The 18,142-nt window shown below is 38.4% G+C and overlaps 1 protein-coding gene across 2 annotated transcripts; it reads left to right on the top strand.

Annotated features, from left to right (window-relative positions):
* The first annotated feature begins 6,692 nt into the window (after positions 1-6,692).
* c8h1orf159 (chromosome 8 C1orf159 homolog) lies at positions 6,693-16,153 on the top strand. 2 transcript variants are annotated; one of them, XM_049023001.1, is made up of 9 exons: positions 6,693-6,849; positions 7,696-7,781; positions 8,843-8,927; positions 9,301-9,396; positions 9,640-9,696; positions 9,905-10,039; positions 10,323-10,348; positions 10,456-10,486; positions 14,404-16,153. In XM_049023001.1, exons 2-9 carry the CDS (start codon positions 7,713-7,715, stop codon positions 14,505-14,507), a joined length of 603 nt encoding a protein of 200 aa, XP_048878958.1. In that variant the 5' UTR covers positions 6,693-6,849; positions 7,696-7,712; the 3' UTR covers positions 14,508-16,153. The 2 variants fall into 2 exon arrangements, with proteins under 2 accessions (XP_048878958.1, XP_048878959.1); XM_049023002.1 differs by lacking the exon at positions 9,301-9,396.
* Positions 16,154-18,142: the final 1,989 nt, after the last annotated feature.

Genomic DNA, 18,142 nt, shown 5'->3' with positions numbered 1-18,142 from the left:
CTCACAATGTAACATATACATTACACCCCCCGCCAAACACACACACACATACATGCCTCTGTTCTGCCCAACTGCTTTGTAAATAAAGACTCATTATTAAAATATATGCAAAATATCTTTTCTTGTAAACCAGTGACTTCACTGCATTTGATGTTCTGGATTCATCTTAATTATTATTAATTTCTTACACCCGTTGTCTATTCAAAAACATGGAACAGTCTTTCTTGAATGTTTCTCACATACTGTACTGATTCCCATTAGTGGCAAGAACTACTGTATTAATTGTCATATTTTTAGTTAGGGTTAGATTAAGGTTAGTATTTTTGACAGTGTTGCATTATGCTGTTTTCAAAAACTATTAATTCTGTGTATACGAACTGTATTTTTTAAGTTTTCACAGTTTACGTTAGCACGCCATTCAGTTAGAACTCCTGTACTGCTCTTTCCAAGTTTCTACCTTAATGAAAGATTTCACCCTAATCCTGAAAACTAAACCAAACTAATATGAAACTGCACACACATTGAACCCTGGCAGAGGCTCAAATGCTGGTCCCAGAGGCGTGAGTGCTAACCACTGCACCACCGTGCCGTCTAAAATAGCACTGTATTAATTATAACACAAAACCATAACACAAAATGCTGGAATGATCTAACTGTATTAAAACCAGCAATAAACATAATACCAGCCTGGTTAAAACAATACTGCAGTGAGCTGAAAGCACGGGAGCACAAGGCAGGGATCAGCCTGGACGGTGCGGCGGTCCATTTTTAAATCATTTTGATTATATCAGTTTAAACTGTATAACAACTTTTGGCACAATTTCCAGGCCAAGTTCATTCAAAAACTTGCAGCACGAATTACAAAACAACAAAGCGGGTTCAATTCTGTTTGACTTATTCAAGTAAATTTTATTAAATGTAGAATATTCATTTTCAGTGTTATTTGGATCAAGTAAGACAAACATGTGAACGCCGCTGTTCTGATGTACCTTCACATTTTAATGGCAAAGGATTTCTACCTCTGGCTCCTTGTATTTAAAAGCAGAAACTCTGAAAACTGTATGCTTGGCCTCCATAATGGGGGCCTGCCTGAGCTGCTGTCCTTCAGAAGCTGGGGGGAGAGTCACCTAATGAGCTTTCAGTCAGACGGACACAGCAGCGGATCAACAAAGACACATGCCCTGTTTTCCTCATAAAAAGATCAGATTTTGACCTGGAATATAAGTCAAATGTTCTGTTGGAAGGCAGTATGGAATAATACAGTTATACAGGTTTAAACACAATAGGTTATTCACTGAATTCAGGTTCATAATTTTTCATACTATTACACCTTATGAATTTGGCCTTTGTTCCTTTCCAGGTGGGGTTAAATAGAATTGGTGCTTACTATTGGTAGCACTTTATTTGAGAGGGTAACATAGTTACTATCCATCCATCCATCCATCCATCCATCCATCTTCTGTAACTGCTTGTCCTATTCAGGATCTACGGGCAAAAGGCAGGGAACAATCCACGATGGGGCACCAACCCATGGCGGGCACACACACACACACACACACACACAGACACATGTAGGGTATACCTATCCTTATGGGGGCCACTCATTCATTTCTATGGGAAAAATGCTAACTATGATAACCTTAACGGGTTTTTGCATGTTTAGTTTTTTCATAGCAGTCACTGATTTATATAAAATAGAGTTTTCCCTTATGGGGACCGGGAAACAACGGATTCAACGGATTCAACGGAAAAAACGGATATTTATCACATTATGGGGACATTGTGTCCCCATAAGGATAAGTATACCCGCTCACACACACACACACACATACACATACAGTACACTATTCACACCCAGTTACTACTCAACCACAAATAAACTACAACACTACTAAAGGAAGGAAATACTGAAGGAACAAGTAATGAATAACGCAAGTGAAAAGCTATCATGTTTGCTCATCATTAATGAATCATGATGCATCTTTTATCTCAAGTAGCTGCTACATTTGTTCATGATTCGTACTTCAGTAATAGCTGAGCTACTATGAAGTACTTGTGCTCTGCTTGCTGTGAGCACTTTGCTCCACTCTGCTTCACCTTAGGCTGTCACAGGTGGGCATCTGGGGATTTGCATTGAACTTTCCTTTCAAACTGCCTACATTTCCCTGTTTTAACTGGTTGCAAATGTTTCCAAATTGATCTATGTATCACAGCTGTGAACTCAGGCTTCAACAGCTGCTGTTGGGGAAATGATCACTGCTCAATTTGCCTCGCAGGGAAATCAGTGTATAGCATTTGATATCCTTTCCATATTTAATTAAACCACTTTACATTTTGATTAAACTATTCTGTTTCCAACCATAGCTACAGACATTAATATACCTGCTAATGTATAAGCTTAACTTTATCTCAGATAGCTCAGTTAACATCAAATTTTATATATATATATATATATATATATATATATATATATATATATATATAGAGAGAGAGAGAGAGAGAGAGAGAGAGAGAGAGAGAGAGAGGGACAACCTGCCAATATATATTTTTAACACTTACATTAATTTATAATTTAGGAATTCATTTTAATTTTGAACAGTGAGTAATTAATTCCTGACATGGTATTTAAGAAGTTATCTCCCTGTGTTGCTTAAACAGTTAGAATTAATACATGAAATTCCAAATTAAAAGCAGCAGAACTATATTCAATACCAGAAAGTTTCATTTAACTGTATGGGGGAGTTTGAACGATATGTGGATTGAATGTCTTTGAAACTGAAGATGGATGCTTTGGCTGGTTAAAAATGATTGTGTTTTCTAACTAGCTACAATGAGCGATGATTCACCAATCCCTAATTTAATCCCCTAGTCATTAATTCTATTTTTTAATAAAGTAAAATTAAATTCCCTCAGTTATGCAAGTCATGTGCTTAAAATGTTAAATATGCATAAAAAGCCAAAGATAATGCAATGCTGGGGCAATCGTGAGACAGTCCTCAGAGGCCTCCTGGTTTTTACATGCCTGCAATTTAAACCAGGCTTTGTATTTACACAGCACACGTACATGTTTTCTTGTGTCTCAACCCTCATTACAGTGTCTGCCAAAGAACATGTGAGACTACAGGGTATTGCGACCTGCCAGCAGCCCAGGCAAACCTGGAGGCAGACAGACAGCACAGCTGGGACATCGAGCCCCACCTGTTCCACATCAAAACAGCCAATTATGCCTCAGTACAGCAGGCCCCGACGCAAGCTGCTGTTTAGCTATTTTTTTAGGCTGAATTACATCAATCCACTGTTTCAACATGCATAACTTGCACCTTTCCGTTGGTAGAGGGGTGTTTAAGAAGGAGAATTGGTATCTCATCCGACTCCTGCATAAGCACATCTTACACATAGGCATGACACCAGTGCAGTGGCACAAGTTGCAACAGGTGACCTATGTCAGTTTGGCCTGAGCAGTCCTCCACATGACGACCCAGCAAAGTTCCCAGCTGGAGTGTTGCTTAGCTTTACATCTGTAATAGTTAGAGAAAATCTTATTATTGTGGTACAATGACAAGTAATATCCACTGCTGTTCATTTTTAAATACAGTGAGGCAAGATCATTGTATAATCTAAAATTACCTCCCCCTCTTCTGCAAATGCAGAATCTGGGAGGAGAAAGGCATTAAAGCTAGGTACAGACAGGGCTTATTGTGCAGGATTACGACATATGGCCATAAAGTCTGGCTTCAGCTAAGTATCTGAAACCGGCACTAATTGCCACACAGAATGAGGCTTCGACAAAGATCTACTGAATGTGCCTATGCTGATATGTTCATGGAACACAGTATTTTTAATATTCATTTCTGAAAAGGAACTTTGATTAATATTGACTGGATAGTATTTAGATTAATACAATATATATGACATATTTCTTAGATTAGCATAATATGAATTTACAATAAATATATGAGTTCAATACAAAATAATGAAGTGATACACTGAGGAGACAGATGGGCTGAGGAAAGACGGGCTTTGGGGCAGACAGGACAGACCTTCTGCTGTTATAACTACCTGCCTTTTCACTCCTGACTGATTCCTAAAAGGGTTAATTAAGCAGATGATTATTTGGGGATCTTGTTAATTAGGCTCACCTGTAGATGAGGAAACAACCAGATGGTCCAAAGAAACAAAGAGGTCAAAAGCATTTTTCTGTTAAGAGGTGGGGACCTAGGAGGATTCTTGTGGATTGAACCCATTCTTTGTCCGTCTTTCATAGGTAGAGATCCAGGCAGAGACTCGGGGATTGAACCCCATTCTTTGTCCCTCTCTCATAGGTAGAGACCCAGGCAGATTCTTGAGGATTTGACCCATTCTTTGTCCCTCTCTCATAGGTGGAGATCCAGGCAGAGACTTGGGGATTGGACCCATTCTTTTTCCCTCTCTCATAGGTGGAGATCCAGGCAGATTCTTGAGGATTTGACCCATTCTTTGGCCCTCTCTCATAGGTGGAGATCCAGGCATATTCTTGGGGACTGGACCCATTCTTTGTTCCTCTCTCATAGGTGGAGACCCAGGAGGATTCTTGGGGATTGGACTCATTCTTTGTCCCTCTCTCATAGGTGGAGATCCAGGCAGAGACTTGGGGATTGGACCCATTCTTTTTCCCTCTCTCATAGGTGGAGATCCAGGCAGATTCTTGAGGATTTGACCCATTCTTTGGCCCTCTCTCATAGGTGGAGATCCAGGCAGAGACGTGAGGATTGGACCCATTCTTTGTCTATCTGTCATAGGTGGAGATCCAGGCAGAGACTTGGGGATTGGACCCATTGTTTGTCCCTCTGTCATAGGTAGAGATCCAGGCAGATATTCGAGGATTGGACCCAATTGTTGTGAAGTTTTAGTATTGGTTTCATATTTTATGGTTATGTACTTCCAACAATCAGTGAAATTACGAGATTATTTAAGATTGTTTGAATATCTAACAGTATTTTATATAAATGTAAGTAATAGTTAAGTAATAAGTAATTATTATTTTGCTAATTACTTTTTCAAACAGGGATCAAAACTAAATTGGACTTTATGACAGTTAATCATACCAGGAAAGAAAATGGTGAATTAGGACTGACTTCAGCTAAACATGATTCTGGCAGAAATGTACATGTATACATCACTGAAAATGATGACACTCGATGAGGAACACAGGGTTAGCATAATAGCCCCATGAGACCTCAACACACGGAGCCCCAATCTGCTGGGAATGAATGAAACCAGGAAACACTGCACCACAGAGGCCCCTGGCCTGACTGTGGAGAAACTCTGCTAAGCCCTGTTGGGACACGCAGTATGGAGAAAACAAGAACAGGCCAGACTGCATCCTCCCTGGTGGACCTGAACTAACCACACCATAATGCACCTTGGCACATGATGTTCCCCTGCAACAAAAAAACTTTCTTTACATTATATCTTTTTTTTCCAGATATAAAACTGAAGATTTAAAATAAATAGTCTATTTTCTCCTTACTTGTTGATTTCTGCACAAATGATACTAGCTCCCTCTAGTGGTCTGCTTAAAAGTTATTTTTTTATATGTACATGTCTATGGGCGTAAATTACGTGGGGGATCTGGGAGTTGTAGCCCCCCCAATAAATCAAAACCAGCTAATACAACCCCCCCCCCCCACCCCACCCCCACTAATCATGTTTCCCCCCCAATGTTCCAGTCAAAGTTACGCCCTTGTACATGTCCATTAATTTATTTAGCAGTTATTTATGTCCAAATTGGTATACACGTGATAGACGTCTGTGGACAGAGGGCAGAGTCAGCCAGTATCCAGCACCCCTCGGTGGGATTAAAAGATTTGCTCAGGTGCCCAATAGTAATTTGGTTATGCTGCCAGCCACAGAATTCAAACCTATGATCTTCCAGCGATAGACACAGTGCCTTACCCCGGTGAGCAATACTCACGGCCTTGCATCATTGCCAGTTTTCCATAACCACTTATGCAACACATACCCCAATTCTCACCTTCCATAGTTCAAGGGCCCGCTGCCTCAAATTGCCCAGTACGTGCCAGTGTGTGTTTGCCCTCCTCCCAGATGTTTCTGGATAAATTGTTGGAGGACGGATGAATGGATGAACAGACAGATGAACTTATGGAATACAGGGTGAGGAAAAGCTTGGAATCTATCCCAAGAAAAACAGACGGGATGCCAGTCCATCAGACCCATGTGCGCTTGAAGCCACGGTGTTACACAGTGATACATACATATTTACGTACAAATGTCAGTGCGTAAAGGTTTAGGTTATGCACTGTCAAATAAATCAATCCAAAATTAGCTATTTAATTAGAAATCAAAATGAATTTTTTTTGCAAGTGTTCAGTAATTTAATAACTTACGCCTATACGCTTGGCAGTAATATTTATTTTGCTTGTCGCGTTATTAGTGTTGAGTTAGTACTGTATTTCTGTTCCATCCGCCATCAAACTGTTTGTTTTGGTCAGGGTTGCGACAAGTATATTAGTTGAAAAATAATATGAGGTGGAGTTTGCGAATATTTTGAACAGACAACATAGTAAATAAAACAAATTCTGCTTTTGATAGCGTTCTTGATGTTTTTGTTGTATATTCAATTTATAATATATGTTTATTTAAATAGTAATAAATAAAAGTAACGTATAATTTAATAGGATAAAAGCGCAGTATGTATGGGTCAGGCGCGTGCTCAGGGTGTTGATTCTCCCTGCACTGGAGGGCTGCTGTCAGCCTCACGACCAACTGGGCCTGGCGCTGCTTTCGCTACAGTGTGACACTGCATCGGCCGAGTGCCTTAGCGGCGTAACATCACTTCCTTATGGTCAGGTAAGACGCTACCTTTGATGGAACTGAACTGCTTCAAAAATATAACTAACAAAAACACGACTTACTGTTGCGTATCAGATATAGCAACAGAGGTTTTAATTTAACTGTTTAATTTATTTGCGAGCGATCAGGCGTGAGCGCTTAGTTTGTTGTATTAGCCTTGTTGTAGCTAACTAGAGAGCTAGCTACCGGTGATGCTTAACGTTACATAGCTGGCGTTCTCTTAATAACACGTTTTATATATTTAGCTAGTTTTTTATGATATGTGTCGTGCAATCGTGTATGAAAAGTCTAACAAAAAACTATAAGTCCAAGTAGTAGTGATATATAAACCGTGACGCACCCGGATTTTGATTGTACAGTTTACAGCGAAACCAGTCTATAGCAACTAAAAGCTTCTAAACTGAACAATGTTTCATTCGTGAAATGTTAAGATTTTAAACACATATCTTAGTTATTTATTATATAGTAAGCACTTTTCACTAACCCTATTAAAATCCCTGGCTAGTCGGGTAGGTCTGCTGATCAGTCTTTGAAACAATTGTACCTTTGCCTTCGTAAATATTGTTGACAGTAAAATGAAATACATTTAAAGTTCTTATTGGACACACCAGAGAAATAACTGAAAGGAATAAATCGCCCAAGTGATTATTTTTATGTCGTATTGTACAACGACGAGATATAGAGATTAATGTGAAAAGCAGTATAATTTTAACATTCTACATGCACGTTTTACACCACTAAAGTTATTTCTAAAAATATATACTTTTCCAACATTTCTAGAAAGCATTTACGTCTGTTCTTGTGAAAAAACTAATGATGTTACTGCACTGTTGATTATTCTAGGGGAGCTGGGGCTTGTTATGGCTTTGCCATACTTGGTCTTCACAGGAGCCTTGCTTCAAGTTGTCTGTGAAACTTCAGTAAACAAGGTATATATAGTTTGATGAGTAATGCATCGTCGTTATTTCACGTTGCGGTATTTCATGTTCTGTATGTATTAACATGGATTATTCGAATTAGTGAAATAAAAACGCTTTGGCCTGGCCACTGTACACCAGGAGAGGGCATACTTCCTCAAATAATGTGGCTATCCACTTTGAATTCAGACCTTGTTGCTATGGTTCCATCTGTATTACATTTTAAAATGTATGTTTTATGTAATATTCTTACCTGATATTTTATGTGGTTTGCATAGCTGTTGATAGATATTCAACAGGTCCGAGCTGTTTAAAACAAGTCTAGTGTATGTTGTTCATGGTGTAACGATATTGCCATCACACACATAGTTATTAACATGGATGCATTTTCCCAATCTTAAATCATAATTTACAGAAGACGATATTTTTACTGGAAAAGGGCTTCCGGTTTCATTCTTTTTCTGTTTAATCATTTGGATTTAAACTTTCCCCTATGTGAAAGGTAGCTAAATATTTTTGGCACTCTTTTCAGTATTTAATGAATTCAGAGACAACTAAGTAATGTGGTATCAGAATAGATTTTTTTTTTTTTTTACTTGTGTTTTAGGTTAGTTTTGTCTTACGATGGTAGTGATCACAGAAAGTCACTAGTCTGTTTAATGCATCCTATCTGTTGCTGAAGTGTTCATATCAGTTATTTTTTATTTTTCAAGGGTAACTTTTTTCTTCCCCATTAGTTAAACATCATATAATAGCTAAGGTCAACAGTGTGGATCCGTATGTAACTTGTTTCAAAATGCCGTTAGTACTGTAATGACAGCTTGGGAAACCTGATGTTCACGTTCTACAAAATCCCCAGAATAGTGTCTGGATTTTTTGTTTTTTTGTATTCCAAATCAAATTGGACATTTGTCAGTTTCTTATTAAGTAGATGTATTTAAGAAACATATTCCTTAGTATAGCTTCAATTAATAAAGTATTTCTGTATTTTATCTCTATATATTGTTATAACTGCTGTACTGTATGACCACTCTGAGTACTGCAGTGTTTGAATTTCTGCCATATTATTTCAGACTTTTATGCTGGCTCCCAGTGATAATGGTGGAGAGGCCGTGCCAAGAAATGGAACCTGTTTCAACAGCACTTGGTGTCCCCCAGGTAGTGAGAGATCTTACCCCGTTCCACCAGGAGGTAGACACAGCGATACTCACCTTGTGTTGTAGCACGGCGTTTAGTGTCTGGTCAGCTGTAGAATTTGGAGCTGTGTGCTGGTAGTTGAGGCAGCCCTCAACCAATCATCCTTAACTCCTGCATCGGAAAGAAATCATTTATTCTGTGGGTGCGCCACCTGAACAATAGTCCTGATTCGATCATAAAGCATTACATAACTTGGGGAGAGTGCATTTAAATTGGTTCCCGGTCCTTGTATATTCTTTTAAAAAGTAAAATTTGCAGTTACATGATCCAACGTTCAAAAGCATTTATTTCCACAGAAGCTAAAGTTTTAAATGAGTAAATATGCTTTTCTCAGGGTGCTCTCTGCAAATTTTGGAGAATGCCTCAGCTTTGTGTGTGCAGTGTGACACTGTGGTCTTCAGACATGAAAACTTAACCACCTGCAACTACTGTGAGTTTGTTGGTTGACACTAATATGCACACTGCTTTGTTTTTTAACTGCTGTACTGATTGTCTTTTTATCATCTTAATGCTTTGTTTTTTTTTTATTGTATGAGATGCTGATGAGAACAACTATTGTCTTTGTCATTTTGAAGCTGGATAATATGACATTGTGTGCACAAATTAGTTCTAAATTTCAGCTGACCTCCAATTAACGTATGCTGCTGCTGTTTCTTGTGTTTCTTCCTTGCAGCACACATTCCGCCAGAAGTCAATCTAACCATGTTAGCGACCGTTGGGCCCAAAATTGGTAAATAATCGGTCAATTGATAAATTTAATATCTTACATACAGTATGCACTTATCATTTTTTTAAAGTTGCACTTGCATTGTGCTATACATTTTCCATGAATTTGTTGTAGTCTGTATTTGATTTGATGTCTAGCGTGAGCCCACCCGTTCGTTTTTGCCGTTTGGCGATAACAGAAGGTGGAACTTGTGGTGGTTCTGTGTGAACAGGTGGCCCTGGGGTTGCGGCCTCCCTCCTCTTGGGGACCCTGCTGCTCAGTTTGCTCCTCATCCTGTCTGTTGCCTCCTTCTTCTACCTCAAACGCTCCAACCGACTCCCTGGCCTTTTCTATAGACGCAATAAAGGTACTAGAATTCATGCTCTCGTTTTGTTTGTTTTTGATCAGCTGTACTGTTTATTCAGTTCTGACCATATTACTTTATATAAGTCCAGACTGCTGTGGTTTAGTTACAGAATGAGAAATTGTTAGAATGAATGAATGGATTCCTGGATTCAAAATATATATTTTATGGTATAGAGGGAAATGTAATTTTTTGCAATAAGGCAAATAACTCTGCCAATATATGAAACATTTGGTTTTATTATTGTTTATAGAGATGAAATATTTCTCTTCTGTTTTTTCCCCAGCTTTTATATTCCAGCCAAGTGAGACGGTAAGTTCTTTCAAATTGAGTGTTTTAAACTTTGCTACATTTAATGATCAGGTAATAGGAATTACCTTTAGTACACGGTGTATTATAGTTTTTTTTTTTTCCCTCAGGCTGTCATGATACCTAGCCCTGCATCATCTGGTAAGAATAAATATTGCTTTTGCTTCTTTGTGTTCTGCTGAATAAATGTTGCTATCTAACACCTGTATGCAAGGTGTTTCTCTGCAATAGAAATTGTTCTGAATAGCATAGTTTCTTGATTCAAGTTGTCATTTAATGATTTTGAACAGGACCTTGAAATTTATGCGTTGTTTCGTTTTTTTTTTCTTTCTTATGAGAGAGAGACATATGGGAACAGGGTATTTTATCAGGCTGCTCCATGCAGCTTGGTTAATCTGACGAGTGACGGAACAGTCTCTTGCTTAGCTTTTAGTAATTAAAATGTGCTTTATTCCATGTTTGCCACTTGCATTGTACTATAATTTTCCTTAATTTGTTTGTTTTCGTGGAGAGTATTTTGCTAGGATTTCGGTAAGCAGCTTTTACGATGCTGTTAGGCAGCAACGGCTCCCCCTCAGTGAAGTCTTATTTTCTGTTAAATTCGTGATGGGTTAAAGAATGCTGGCTGCAGTTTATATTAAAATGATCTGTGAGCCTGACAGCTGAGCAGCGGCCATCGTAGAAGATGACAATCAGTAACTGTACCCAGGCCAGCTATGCATGGGAAGTCATGCGCGAGATCACCAGTTTTTTTACATACACTAAGTGCCGTGATAATTACATAAGCAGTGTAGATAAATGTAAATGATACTTTTTTCATGAAATATTAATAGGGTGTTCATGTATGGTTATTTGCTAGAGGAAGCTGACATACATAGTATGTCCTTAGACTTTAGGTATTCATTTTATTTGCTATCTGTTTTCCAATCTCATGCCCCGTCCAACTTGCTAAACTGGCATATCAGCTAACTGTCATTTTTTTCTGCTGATCCGAGTGCTTCCACTTACTGAAGTAATGATTAAGAAAAAGAGGGACACAAGTCTTTCAGTGTCTGTGGGGTCATTCCATTTCCATTCAACAAATATTCAAAAACGTTTTTGCTTCATATGTTTTGATTTTGAAATTTGACATGTGAATTACACGGACATTCCCAAGTTCAGTAATGTTTTTTTTAAATTTATTTTTTATTCCTTTTGTGATATAGCAAGTTTTTTTTTACCCTGTGGGTAGCAAGATAATGGCAATTCAGAGTTTTCTTATGAGCTGTAACTTTTATTTTTTCACTATTACAGTTACAATTCAACTACTGTATTGGATAAATTTCACTCTTTTCAAAGGCAAAGTTTGTTTTTTATACTACATTTGATTATTAAAAAACACTGAAGTGCTCAGAATTTCAAGTCATTATTTTTTTTTTTTTTATAAACACAAACACACATACATTCACACATACATACATACGTGTGCCTTTTCTTGGTCCCCATCATGACTTAAGCTCCCTGAAAGTGTACAAGTTAGAAAAAAGCTAGTTTTGGGCCTCAAAAAAGACATGGGGTGTTGGGGTAAAAATTTTTTCACTTCACTGAGTGAAATTTCAAATGCAAAGGGTGTGGCAATTATGAGGCTCTGACAAAAAATCACTGAAACTACAGCTTAATCTTTCTCTTAATTTCTTTTATAAAATATCCAAAAAGGTGCCTAAAGTGTGGCCTAAAGTGCGTAAATGTTTTGGGAGACTTCTTACAGAATTTGTAACTACTTTGTGTTACAATGTCCAGGTTCACAGGCCATATCACACCTCTTCTTTACTCCTACTGATATGTAAAAGTTTTTTGCTCTAATCAGATACATGGAATAACATTTCTCTTGTGTTGTTCTTTGGAAAATTAAGAAGATAGAGAAGACTTTCCAACACACCCTAATTGAAAGTCAGAATTTTCCAGGTTACTGTAGGTGGTGAATATGTAAACACACTATACTTGCAGATTATATTTCCTGCATGTATGATAATTCTCGATCCTGCTACAGAAGTAAAAATTAAAAAAGTGATTTTTAGTCTACAGAAAAAAGGAAAAAAAAACATACATTTACACCTCACCCTCTGGAAAAAACCTCACACTGCTCCATTTGGACTGGTGTGGTGCTGAGGTATCATCTGCCACATGGCTGTACTCAGGTTCTCATCCCTGACGTGGTTTGTCATGTGGTGGGCATGACAATGCAGTGTAATCAGTGCACGCTCCTTACCTCTCCCCCTGACAGAACCAACTTGGGTGACTCGGTGTGGATTTGTTAGGTGGTTCAGAATCACAGTAGACCCTTAAGATATCTGGTAACTTAAAGATCATGGCAAGTTAGCCAACCTGATAACCATTTTCAGTGAACCTCCTGTCCCATCACACGGGACTCTTTCCATGGGGAGTCGCACAAAATGCCGCTCTGCTTTTATCCCAAAGTCCTGCTCCGGGTGACATGAGTTTTTCCTGTTTTTACTTTGTGCTGCTGAGACATCCGAAAAATAAACTGTTTTGGTAAAGCCGGGATGATCTGAGTTCATCTTATCAGTGAGGGTTTGCTGAAAGGAATAGAACGTGATGGTGTGGCCAAGAGAGTCAGTAATGAAACGGAAACTGTGCGTTTGGGTCTCCGCTTCTCTTTCCAGTAGACAGTAAACTTGTGTTATGTGGCCTGTGAACCTGACCAGTAATCTGCCCGGACGTCATGTTGCACAACAAAGAATAAATTCTCTGAAACGTTCCCCAAAAATAATGTACATGCTTTAGGCTACATTTTAGGTATATTTTGAGCTGTTTTTATGAAAGAGGTGGATCAGTGTTTTGTGTCAGTGCGTTTTTTTTTTTTCTTAGCCTTGTAACCCCTATGCCCCTTTGAATATCAGCACAAAGTTTTTTCATTTGAAAGCATGCAAAGAGTACTTTCTCTTGAATAAAGTGACCCCCAGCCTTTTTTGAGGCTCAAAAGTAGCATTTCTTTCTTTCTTTCTTTCTTTCTTAAATATCTACACTTTTCAAATGCTTATGTCATGTAAGTATAGAGCCCGCAAAGTCACAAAAAAGTTTTTCTTGTGCGCACAAGAAATTATCCAAACATTAAAGCAATGGTCACCAACTCTGCTCTTGAAGATGCATTGACCTTTTAATTTTGTGCACTGTCCCATTAGGAACTGCTTAAAGCACAGTATTCTTTACATGAATGTCTTATTTAGTTTTAGAGTAATTAGCCCATTAATTATTCCAGTGCCCACTGAATATACAGTGTAATTAGTAATAATTACATGTGTAAATACATAATCTGAAAATCCAATGGGTGTGCATTGGTGTGACAAAGTCAGCGGTTCCAGGCACACTTTACTAGATGTCTCTGTCATGTTGTTTTAGAGTTATTAGAACAGTTACTACACCATTTGTGCTATGAATGGACACTCTGGGTACCTAAGTGAATGTGAAGTGCACATGCCAACACTCAAAAATTCATTCAAATTTTTTAAGTAACTTTGCCCTTATCTGGAAACACAAGTGGTGTGCAAGAGTTGCCCTTAAGTCTAAATGCTGAACCCACATCTTGGTTACAGCTGGAATAGATTATTTTCGTAGCTATTAACAAGATTAATCACAAATGGTGGAAGTTCTTGAATCACAAACATGATTGGTGTACCTTGTTGTCTGTGCATCAAGGATCTGTGATTAAAAACTACCTAGAAAACTGAATATCAAATATGAGGCTAACTTTATCACGGTGTCACAAGAATGACATTCTAAGAGTGAAGTAGAATTTTACTTTTCACAGAAGTGTGCTCGATAAATATCTTCTGTGCACAAGGTAATTCACATGTCAAATTCGAATAACATCAGAAATGATGATGCAAAGGCCATTTGTTAAACATAATGCAGGAAAATCAGAGGGACGTTCTGTTTTAATTTGTTTGTAATATGAATGCTGTACCTTGCAGTAGTTGTTCAGTACTTGTGGAGATATCAGTATTCTGATGGTCCAGTGTTTTGGTGGTCCAGCATGGTTTCTTTATGTGTGTCTGAAGGGCGCAAACCTAGATACGTCAGAAGAGAGAGGCCCTCTGTGACGACAGCATCAACCGCTGTCACCATCTCTACGACAGCCATAACCAAGGTCAGCAATGTATGAGGAGCAACTCATGAACAAGCCGAAACTGGTGCCAAAAGAGTGACCATTTTCTGTGACGGAGAGTTTGACTGAGCCGGTGGTCTTGGAGGTGCTTGCTTCACACGACCAGAGGTGGTCGTTCATTAGTAAGTTTTAATAACTTCTGTGTAATTTTCCTGCAGTCTGGCCAACAATACCTGCATGGGCAAAGGCTCTCTTTTGCTTCTGTACCTCTCTAGACCGATATTCCTGTTCATTTTTGATATATAGCCAAATATGAATTATGTGATTATGCTGGTTGAAGACTTGGTGCCAAATTTTTGTTTGTGAAGCTTTCTTTGATTTATTGATTTTAGTAAACATTAAGAAAAATATTTTCCATCAGTAAAAATGTGCAATTGTTCAGAGAAAGCAATTTGTTGGTGGTCAAGGACCAAGCACAATTGGGTTGACTGAAGTGAGTTGTGCCTTCTGATCTTCGTAGCACTATCTCTAAAACATTTTTTTTTACATTTTGGGCTTTCTAATTTTGCATTTATGCTTTGTTTGTTTTTATTTGATTTTGAGATAAAAAAAAAAAAATGTGGTGTTTTGAGCCATGAACCAAATTGAACATTGTAATTACACGTTTTTCCTCTAGAACCCATAACGTTTTAATATTAATGGGACAAAAGCAAATCCACAAGTTCAACAGAATTGTCTTAATGTTGGAAAAATTGCTGAAAGTATTGCAGGGCTTGGGTTACATTGTGTATTTAGCTCAACGTTTAGCTCAACATAAATATCTAATGAAATTTTCCTCCCTATTCCAGCTATGGGTGTGCATAAATGTGCCGAGTTTGTAAAAAATATGTTACAGGTGTAAATACAAAGTAATTATCTGTAATAATATATGTATTAGTATACAAAATACCAGCAGTTTTCCTTTGTTTTAAGTAATCAGTTTATTCCCGTCTAGAGGAACATTTGTACTTTCCAGTGATGATGTATTTATGGAACATACTGTATGTTAATGCTGTAAAGTTGAAGGTTGTGGATTAAATGTCCCTTGCAGGTTTGTTTGTTTTTTTTTTGCTTGTATTCATGTTCCACAGGAATGTACTTATTGGCAGATATATTTGTCATTCTTTGCCAAAGAAAATCATTGCACATGAAATGAATGTCTTTTAGTGCCTAGTAAAAAGGATTCTGGTGATAGTCGGCCAGCCTGTGGTTTAACTAGTTGTGACTAGTCTCCAAGGATGTGAATAGTTTTATATGCTTTTTGTGTATTAAATTAAACATTTTCCAAAAATTAAAAATGGTATTTCATAATAATTGTGACTGTTGTACACCTGCTGTCTAATTCATGGCGAGTAATTGTGAAGCAGTTGAACAGGTGCAGAAGACAAATGTAGATATTTACAGTTCAAACTGAGCAGTTGTCATAATAATGAACTCAAGAAACAGATCTAGGCTTGAAATCCAAGCACATTAATTTATTATGTTTGTAATATATCAGCTGCAGCAACCTGTACATTTGTATATAGTTTTTCTACAAAAATGTATGGACTTTGTATGAGAAATGCTGTTGTGTACAAATATGTAAAAAGTCTTGGTTGTATGGGTTTGTATAATTTAAAAGGTGAAGGAAGTTCTTTCAAATAAAGTGACATTTTGCATATGAATTTGTTATTACTGTGTAACTGGAATTTTGAGTAACAAGCAAGCATGCTTTAGCTGCCATTTGCACAAGTACGTGCATATTGGAATGCTTCTCTTTGCTGACTCCATCTTGCTTTCCATGGCTTGGGGGGGGTCACAGTGCAGGGTCTGCTCCTCTGCACTGAGTGACACAGTTGCTGTGAAGGCCACTGCTCTTAGTGAAAAAAACGGCCATAACCAGAAGGTCACCAGTTCAAATCCTGTGGTTGGTAAAGTGATTTCACTGTTACGAGTAAGGCCCTTAACCCCAATAGCTCCAGGGACACTCCTGGACTGAGAGACATTCCTCATAGGCAACAACATCTTTACATTGCCAGCAGCACCACCACACTGAGCAATGAAGCTCCCCAGGGCTCAAGTTTCAAGTCTCAGTGCACAGCCCACTCCTGTTCACCCTGCTGACTCATGACTGCTCAGCAAAATACAGCTCAGACACAATCACCAAGATTGCTGACAACAGAACAGTGGTGCGTCTCACCAGAAACCATGATGAGTAAGCATACAGACTGGAGGTGGAACAACAGGGAAAAAACAAAGATGAATATTGACTTCAGGAAGGTCCATGTTGTCTGCTTGACACTTGGCTTTGTTCCATTTACCCCACTAAAAGGCAAGATCACTGAGACACTTCACTATTGAAATATGATTTTCCTAAAGACATAGTAACATACTTGGGGAAAAATTGTAGTACAGGGAGAGGCGTAACCTGTTCCAGAAAAGGTATCTACTGTGTCTCGATTTCCAGTGCCAAAGACCAAGCAGTAGCTGAGAACATTTCTAGGGAAGGTGGGATATTATTTCTGCCCCTGAATTTTCCAGGCCATTGAAAATAGAAGTGGATGTCAGTGCTATTGGTATTGGAGATGTTATTGTACAAGAAGACCAAGACGGTGTGAGTCGTCCTGTATGTTATTATACAAGCAAATTTAATAAACAGCAAAAATGTTTTTTTTAATAATTTATCATTATTATAAATGATAAAAATACCGACCCTATTACACCCCTCTGCTCAGTCTCCATTCACTTGCAGATCCACTTACCCATTGACCTCTAACAGCCACACTAATTAACTTAAATATAATATAATAAAATAATTATTATAGAAAAGGGAGCCTTGCATGATTGGCTTCTCTTCAACATTTTGATGTTTATGTTAACGGCAGTTCTTCTCCAGCTGTTCTATGCACAGATCATAATCCATTAGTGATTTTAAATCACATGTACAATCATACCCCGGTTTGAATCTCCGCCAGGGTCACATGTGTGTGGAGTTTGCATGTTCTCCCCATGTCGTCGTGAGGTTTCCTCCGGGTACTCCGGTTTCCCCCCACAGTCCAAAAACATGCTGAGGCTAATTGGAGTTGCTAAATTGCCCGTAGGTGTGCATGTGTGAGTGAATGGTGTGTGAGTGTGCCCTGCGATGGGCTGGCCCCCCATCCTGGGTTGTTCCCTGCCTCGTGCCCATTGCTTCCGGGATAGACTCCGGACCCCCTGCGACCCAGTAGGCTAAGCAGTTTGGAAAATGGATGGATGGATGGACAATCATAGCCAAAGACTAATGAGATGGGCTATAGAAGTACAGTATTGAGATTAAGCATAAAAAGGGGTCTGATACCACCCTAGCTGATTCTTTGTTAAGGTCTTGGTAAGTTTTTATCCATTTTAGCATGTAAAATGTTCTTCTGGGAATGAAGAAACGTTACAGTCCTTCACCTATGTGTTTTTATTTCTCTTGTTTAAGTTGGGTTGCTGTGTCAGTTGTTCTAATTTGGTTGATTAACTACAGCCGGAATTAATCACCCTCATGGCTGACTCCACCTTCTGTGGCTTTAAATAGCCCACACAGTAAGGACTCTCTCTTTTTGCTGTTGGTTTGCTTGTGAACCCTAAGAGTCATGAATGACTGGTTTTTTAGGGGTGTGCTTTGAGATCCTTGTGTTATTTAGATGTTG

This window comes from Brienomyrus brachyistius, chromosome 8 (assembly GCF_023856365.1).
Source record: "Brienomyrus brachyistius isolate T26 chromosome 8, BBRACH_0.4, whole genome shotgun sequence".
In the NCBI taxonomy this organism is placed as follows: domain Eukaryota; kingdom Metazoa; phylum Chordata; class Actinopteri; order Osteoglossiformes; family Mormyridae; genus Brienomyrus; species Brienomyrus brachyistius.
The sequence above is the reverse complement of the archived record's forward strand: the minus strand, read 5'-3'. Positions and strand labels throughout refer to the sequence as shown.